Here is an 8,318-nt window from a genome sequence, read left to right as displayed (position 1 = left end):
GGGTGAATGGATGGATGGATGGATGGATGGATGGATGGATGGATGGATGGATGGATTGATGGATAGATGGATGGGTGGGTGGATGGGTGAATGAGACGATGGGCAGGATGGGTGGGTGAGAGATTAGATTGATGAGTAGGTAAATGGATAGGTGGATAGATAAATGGGTGGGTGGGTGGATAGGTGCCTGGGTAGATGGATAGATGAATGGATGGGGCTTTTCTGAGTACTCAAGATCCTCAGGGCATTGGCCACCTTGAGATTACAAAGGCCTGGGGATCAGGCTAGATATAGAGGACTCTGCATTCAGCATCCCCCTCTTGCCCTGCACTCCCTTCTTTCTTTCAGGAGCAGAGACTCCCTGTTTTGGTCGCTGTTTTGTAGGGTTCAGTTGAAGAGGTAAGAAGAGAGTGTAAAGAAAGACTGGTATGGAGGCCATTCTATGGCCTGTGTTCACTCCATCCCATCCCAGACCTAACTGCCCTGGCAAGAGGAAGGATCCCCAGCCCATTTCCCCAACAGACACAGCCTGGGTAGTGAGGCTATCACAGTCACTACTCATTCCTAAGTGTCTGTGCTCCAGGAAAAGTCAGACCTTGGGCAGATTAGGGACATGAGACCCTGGCCTAACTGGCTGAGCAGTCATCAGTCAGCTCCTGGGCCCTCACTTCTCCTCTTCTCTCTTCTCCTCTCCTCTCTACTTTTTTCTCTTCTCTTCTCTTCTTTCTCTCCTCTTTCTGGACCCCTCTTGGTGAAGGAATTGGGATCTAATTCTCACCTTTTGGCTCTACTCCAGCAGATAAACTGCATTGGTCCCACAGGCAGAGAGTGCTCCTGGGATTCAGTCTCCCATTTCCTGAGGGAGGCCTGACCCACTCCACCCAAGCCCCCGCTATCCCAGAACTTCAAGCCACCCCAGCTGCCATCAAGGGTCTCCCTTTGAACTCTGAGCAGACTGATGCAGGCCAGACTCCTATCAGCTCTGCCTCCTTCTCCTCCTCTTCTGCTCCATCAGACTCAGGCCACTGCTCTCCTCCATGTCCAATACCTGTGGTGGGTTGGAGCCCCACCAAGGCCCAGAATGATCCTGCTGACATTGTTATTCACACTCCATGGGAGAAGGCAGTTCAAGGAGGCACCCTGGGGGTGGCAGGCTGCAAGAGGCATCCTTAGGCTGGAGCCTTTGTGATGCTACCTCATCTGGGAGGCAGTCTTGGGAACTGTAGAAGAAAAAGAAGAGTTCAAAGGGCAGCACTGATCTTAGATGAAGTCCCTGCACATGCCGTAACAAGCCTGGCAGAGAAAATCCTTGTGACTGTTATGGACAGGTGACCTCTGGGCTGCTCTGGGGAAGAGAGAGGCTTACAAATCACAGCCTCCATCACCACATCTGGTCATCTCTCAGAAGCTCACCCAGGTACTGACTCCCCTTCATGCAGGCCCCTGCATCCTCCCTCTCCCCACTCCTAGCAAAGCCTACATCTGACCATATCAGCTCCCTCCTCAGTAAAACAGAGCTGCTTCCTCTTCCCTCCAGGACCTCCTGTCCCCTTCTTACATTGGACTGCCCTCTCCCAACTCTGCTCCTCACACACAAAACTCCCTTCTTCCCTCTCACCATCTAATTGCCCTGGTTGACTCCCATGCCTGGAAGGAGACTCTACCTCTTCATGCCTCTTTCCTTCCCCAGTTTTCTTCCAGACTAACCTCAAATCCTGCCCTCTGCAGGAGCTCTTTCCCAGTCCCCTAAGTTTCTGGGGCCTTCCCCTCTGTGATGACCTTCCCCATAGTTTGTGTATTTCTTTGTGTATCTAGTCATACCTAGACCGTGAGCTCCCTGAAGGCAGGGGAAGTATTGGGGGGGGGGGTTCTTTTTTTCCCCAGGGGCTAGCACACTGCCTGGCATAGAGTATGCATTTAATAAATGCTTTTAGAATACCTTAAAGTAACACAGTATTCCCAGTGGATGGAGGACCGGATGTTGGGTAACCATGGAAATAGATGGACCTCAGTACCACCAGAACAGGGCGTGCAAGGGAGTAGTGAAGCAGCCAAGACGCAGCAGATGACAGGCCAGGGTTCTGGCAGAGAGCCCCAAAACAATGTCCTGGGTAACCTCAGCAGCCTTGACGCAGCGGTCCTGGACGCGTGTTCCCCAGGCATATGTGGATGTCCCATAAAAGATCACTGCCAGGTCTACTCTGCCCATCCAGTGTCATGAATTGGTGAGGCTGAATTCAAGGTTCATGGGAGAACATTCTGTTATTTGTTTACATTGTCACTCAATTAAAGTGCCTCAGTTACCAAGGATGCCATCTGGCTGCTGAGCACAAACTGAAAACACATCAGTGGGGATGTGAACAATAAGGTAGGTACTGTTTTAATCTAATCCCCCATTTTATAGATAAAGAAACTGAGGCAAACAGGGGTGAAGTGCATACGATTCACTCAGTTTCCTCGATTATAAAATGGGGGTAACAGTAGCACCTACCTCCCAGGGCTGTTGTGGGTATCCCATGAGATAATAATTGTAAAAGTGCTTAGCGCAGTGCCTGGCACACAGTAGGGACTTAATAATTGCTTATTCCCTCTTCCACTACCAACTGCAGAGGGAAGGTAACTTGCCTCCTTTATGCCCTGCAGACAGCCAAGAAGATTGCATCCAAAACCTTGGCATACGTGTTCTCCTATTGAGCCTGCTTCCCTTGCTCGTTTCCAAAAACTAACTCAGGGGCTACGTGCCTGGTGGAGCTGCATCCTCTCAGAACGCAAGTTCCCAGTTGTTCTCAATGGCCCTTGAGGTGTCTTCTAGCACAGAGATTCTGAGCCCCCACCACTGTACCTAATTTTATTAGTCAGCCAAGAACACATGTAGCTTAGTGAAAAGGCATTGAATGAAATAGTAAGAACAAAACATTCCCCCAAGGATCTTGAGCCTGCTCCTCCACAAATACATTTCACTCAGTGGGGAGCACAAGCTGCGAAGCATAGGTGTGTGGGGTACCTGGGTGATCAGGCACACATTAGGTGGGAGCTCTATGGGGCAATAGTAATCACAGTACAGAGTGGCCAGCCCATTCCTGGCTAAAGGCTTCCAGAAAGCCCTGGAACTTATCCACCCAGCTCCCCTTAAGGATGGTGACCAGATCAAAGTGGGGAAAATGGGCTGTCACCTGGGCATGCTTATGTTTTTTATTGGGAAATATATAGTGGACTGAGCACTTTCTGCAACTCGTATTAGACTGCTTGAGCCCCAGGGACCCCAATACTGCCTCATTTGTGTCTGCATCTGCTATGCCCAGAACTATCTGCCCTCAGATCCCTTTGACCGGTCATGTCATGACATCTCTTTCCATGCCCTATCCCTGTGTCTGAGCTTCCACTGCAGACCACTTTGTTGGGGAATACTCCCCAATCTGCTTTCTTACTTTTCTCCAAGAAACAGGGTTACCTGAAGCCCTTAAACCAGATGGCACTTGGGCCCCCTTTTTCTCAGGTGGAGGCCCCAACATATCTCAAAATCAAGAGTAATCATAAGTTTCTTCCTAACTCATATCTATTCCACATCTCAACTGCCTTGCCCTCTGGACCAGAACACAGTCATTCTCTGTCACCTTCATTTCCTACAGTCTTATGGGAGACTTCTAGGTGAGAGGTTCTTACCAAGGCTTTTAGCCCTGTGGTTGGGCTACTGCCATGGAGATCAAGTCCATCATGGCACTGATACTCTCAATACAAGGGAGACTGGGAAAACCCATCTATTCCCCACTGTACTGGGTCTTCAAGATTCTCTTACCTCCCACAAGTCCCAGGTGTTTGGGAGTTGGGGGAGACAAGAGAATGATGCATCTATATGTCTAAGTTTATATATACGTGTGCAGACCCACCCATGTATCTGTATATAGACATAGGAGTGTGTCTGTACACAATTTGCACAATTTAAACACAATTTGCTCTTTCCTCTCATCCAGGTGGATCCCACCACTTAGAGCGAAGGTTTATTCCTCTGGCCAAGTCTTCAGGAATAAAATGTCTGCATCAACCCCTTAACTCTTAGTCTGAGACCTTCCAAATAGTTCCACCACAGCTTCTCCACCCAGAATTGCTCATAACTGCTTGTTACTGTTCATATTACTGTTAATGTAAAACATTGCACTTGCTGCAACACATTTCACTGGCAGTTATTCCAATACCACCTTTGTCCTTAATTTATCCATGATTTCCCTGTTGGGAGAGTCTCTCTTTTAGGAGCATAGATTTAGAGCCATATAGAATATCAATTTCGACCTCAGAGTTCATCTCTTCCAATCTCCTCATTTTGCTTAAGGGGAAATTCACATATGGAGGGTGACTTGGTTTGCACAAAGTCACAAGGCTAGTAAGTAGAGAGCTAGGATTTGAACCCAAGACTTCCAAATTCAGCAGTTTCCACTCACCATGAAAGGAACTGAATTAATCAAGAGCACACCCTCCTAATTTTCTTATGCTGTAAGAAGGTCATTTTGTGCCTGGGTTAACACCAAAAAACAAGACTCCATAGTAAATGGTAATTCACACAGAGAAAGACGGTGGTGGTGAAATCAAAGGCTGAGGTGAGGCAAGGGGAAGCTGGAGCCCTTTGTGGTACTGCGCCCCATGACATGAGCAGTACACTGATGCATGATCTGCTTCTCGGGTAGCAACTCTCCAGGAGACTGGGAATGGTTTGTGCCAGATCCTGAAACAATAAAGGAGGAAATCCATGCTGCTATCGTGTGTGGCGCTGTCGACCCTCTACTCACCAAATGAACTGGAGTTCTCAGATTGATGCCATATCACAGACTTACCTAATAATGGGGAAGCAGACCCCTCAGCAGCGGGCATGGATAGAACTGAGAACACAAGGACAGCCAGGAGGAAAAGAAATCACCGACGCGCAGGCAGCTTTTGTGGCCACTCTCACAAGTGCCAGGGACAATGAGAGAGACGCAGACCCATGTCAATGTCAGGGAAGACTCCTGGCAGTCCTGACAACACAGCCTTGCCATTTCTGGACCCTGTCCCTGACTCATGCTCTAAACAAGAGAGCAGATAGACAGAACAATCATTTATTAAGTGCTATGTGTCAGGTACTACAAAGGGGGGAGGAATATAAACTAGACCCATAGGAGGAGAATCAAGGTACTGAGGGGTGACTGTATAAAACATTTCAGGAGAGGATTACCAGGGTCAGGTGAAGGAGGTGGGCATAATTCACCTGGAAATAGGAAGCCTGGAGTAGAGCTAGGGAACACAATGCTGTCTTCAAGGGAATATTTGCAAGGATTAGATCTGACACCTTGGCTTCATAGAGTACAATGAGGAGGAATGGGTAGAAGTGACAGGGAGGTGATTTTCTGCCCCGTTGGCTCCATGGGAGTATGTCAGTGTGGACCCATGAAAGCCAGTCTCTGGAGCATGTGCACATGTTCCCTCCCTGATTCCAGCCCAAACCATCATGAGGGTTAGCCTCATCTATCCAGGATGAAGAGTTCAGGGCAGTGGAGAGACGCAGCAACAGCCTAAGAACCCAGAACAAGAGTCAACCAAAGAAAGGCCACTTCAGGGAGCTCCTGGGTAGAAAGGACCATTAGTTCTGGACTCAAGACTCAAGGCGCCAATCCTTGAAGCCCAGCGGAGAGCTGTACCCATGAGGAACGTCATAAGGATCCTTAAAGAGAGAAAAATGCTCCCAGGAACTGGACCTGGGAGGCTCCTCTTTGTCACTCATGCTCCTCCCTATGCTTGTCCTTTACATTGGAGCCTCCTCTTTCCACAGATGGTGTCTATGGTGGTGGGAAAGTACACCAGGCTTGGGACAAGTAGGATTGGAGAAGGGGGATGGAGGAGGATTTATATCAACTCATCATATCATATCAATTAATACCTTTCCTAAAAGTGAATTACTTGTCTGGCTGTTTGTCAATTGGGAGCCCACTGGTGGGGACTCAAGAGCAGCAGTGCTGAAAGCACAGATTCTCAGTGTTATCTTTCCTTGGGGCTCTCCAGGTCTTACCACCAAGTGTCAGCTGCCTTCTCATTCTGGAACTTCCCTCAGCCTCTGTGGCCTTCTCACCCTGGTCCTATTTCCCCTTTCTCCCATCGGCAACTTCTTCCCAGGGCCTCCATTTTGAGGAGGGACCCAGGCTGGCCATGCTTCATTCCCCTTTCAGCTCCCCTTGAGAGCTTTACTGCTATGCCCCCTCCACCTTTTCACCTCTTTTGGTGCATTGTCTTCTACCATGAGGATGTAAGCTCCTTGAGGACAGGACTGTCTTTTTTGTTTATCTTTGTATCCTGAGTGCTTAGCTCAGCTCCTGGAACACAGTAAGTGCTTAAAAATACTTGTTGCTCGCTGTGCTCCCACAATCCTGCCCGCCCTCTTGGGGACCCCAAACCTCCAGTGCAGGTGGGGAGAGCAAGCTCAGAGAAGGTGCTAAGTAAACAAGTGTTTCCCAGCAAAACTGGAACAGGCTGCACCCATCCCTTAAGGGTCTTTAGGCAAAGGTGCAGCCACCACTTGTCTGGTGTGTGGACACAGGCCTCCCCCGAACTCCAACAAGAGATTCATACAGCAACAAAACTCGCTCCTTCCCAAATAATCGTGCTAGTATACGACAGATGGGGTTATAGACGACATTTCCCCAAGACTGGAAAACCTTTCACCAAAAATCCCTTCATTGAAACAAACCTCCTGCACCCTGGCATTGCAGGGGCTTCTCTCCTCCCTCTCAACCCCTGCAAAGTTCAGGAAAAAGGCCCAGCTTATCCTAGTAGCAAATAACTGGAAACCAAAGGAGTGACTATTGATGGGACGTCAATGGGTAAATGAACCGAGAAGCAGGAAACACAGCAGAACATGATCGTGTATGAAGAAAGGAGGAATTCAGGGGCAGCTAGGTGGCACAGTGGGTAGAGCTCCGGCCTTGGAATCAGGAGGACCTAAGTTCAAATCCAGCCTCAGACGCTTGCAATTTACCAGCTGTGTGACCCTGGGCAAGTCACTTAACCCTGATTACCTCACCAAAAAAAAACAAAAAAAAAAAAGAGGATTCTGAAAAATCACAGGAACATGGCAAAAACTGACCAAAAGCAACAGTGACTAAGGGAGAAAGGAGCGTTCAAGGAATGCCAGGAATTGGAAAGGCGATAACACCTGGAGACCAGACCCAGAGAAGAATGCTGGAGGAGCCATTTTAGGTCTCAGACCAAAGAACAGGTGAAAATTGGAAAAAAGGCCGAAAAGTCCAATGTACTCAGCCAGGGTGGGGAGCCTACAGCCTCGAGGCCACATGTGGCCTTCTAGGCCCTCGGGTGCGCCATTTTGACAGACAGAACACATCCTTTTATGAAGGGGATCTGTTCCAGAAGGTTGGATTCAGTCAAAGGGCCTCACTTGAGGACCTAGAAGGCACATGTGACCTCGAAGCCACAGCCCCCTCCCCCCCAGACTAAGCCCTTCATATGAAAAACTACCATTTGTTGGTCAAGACCCCAAAGCCCATGTGCAGAGGCTAGCACCATGCTGGACACACAGTAGGTGCTCAAGAAACACTTGTGGATCTGATGCCACTGCACCACTCCCTTGTTTCTAAGACACTAATGCATTAATGTAATCCCAGCAGAGCCTGACACCTCAGCTGAAGCAGTGGACAGTCCTGGGTCCGACAGGGTTGGGGACTTTTCCCACAACCCTACGTTGTGTTAAGTCAGGCATCAATCATCACTTTGAAAGGATCTTAGGATTTCAGCCATTGGGTGAGCACCTTTTTTCAGTCTATTCTGGATCTGTAACTTGGAGGGAGAGGGAATGTCCAGAATGCAAGGCCTTTTGTGCCTGGAAAAGAAACTGGCCCAGGTCCTCCAGGTGCTACTGGATGGAAGGAATGGCTCTCGTGAGTAATGGTGCTGATCTCTGAACCCAATGCCCAGGGATTGGACCGTAAGAAGCAGCAACTACTAGCTCACTGCAGTGTCTATGTTGTTGGATAGTCCAGGGTCTGGTCAGGTTTTGCTTACCTGCTTTTTTTGCTACCAAAGATGAGGAAACAAAGCATTTCTAGAAGTTAATTTGTTTTAAAAACAAGACCGAGGAATCTCATTTCTCAAAAAGGCGAGATCCCGTGTCAGTGGCGGCTGAGGTCTTCCCTCCACTTCTGGATGAAGTTCTGCTGTGCTTCTGAGGTCCCAGCTCCAGCCACTGAAGGCTGGGGGCCACAGGTGTGTGGTGATACATGAAGAGTCTTCGACCTCTTTCTGCGTTGGTCACTGGCTCCCTGCATCTCTTCTTGCCGGGCAGA

At 48.9% G+C, this 8,318-nt stretch overlaps 1 protein-coding gene across 1 annotated transcript in view; it reads right to left on the bottom strand.

Annotated features, from left to right (window-relative positions):
* Positions 1 to 2,209, bottom strand: part of PIGK (phosphatidylinositol glycan anchor biosynthesis class K) — a 90,433-nt gene extending 88,224 nt beyond the window's left edge. Inside the window, exons 1-3 of the mRNA XM_027874032.1 lie at positions 2,016 to 2,209; positions 1,108 to 1,220; positions 915 to 1,048 (exon numbers count right to left, since the gene is read on the bottom strand). Coding sequence (XP_027729833.1) covers positions 915 to 1,048; positions 1,108 to 1,220; positions 2,016 to 2,209 — 441 coding nt within the window. The remainder of the gene's footprint in view (positions 1 to 914; positions 1,049 to 1,107; positions 1,221 to 2,015) is intronic.
* Between the last annotated feature and the right edge of the window lie 6,109 nt (positions 2,210 to 8,318).

The sequence above is a fragment of the Vombatus ursinus genome, unplaced genomic scaffold (assembly GCF_900497805.2).
Source record: "Vombatus ursinus unplaced genomic scaffold, bare-nosed wombat genome assembly UNPS02014804.1, whole genome shotgun sequence".
In the NCBI taxonomy this organism is placed as follows: domain Eukaryota; kingdom Metazoa; phylum Chordata; class Mammalia; order Diprotodontia; family Vombatidae; genus Vombatus; species Vombatus ursinus.
This window is presented reverse-complemented; position numbering and strand designations above follow the sequence as displayed.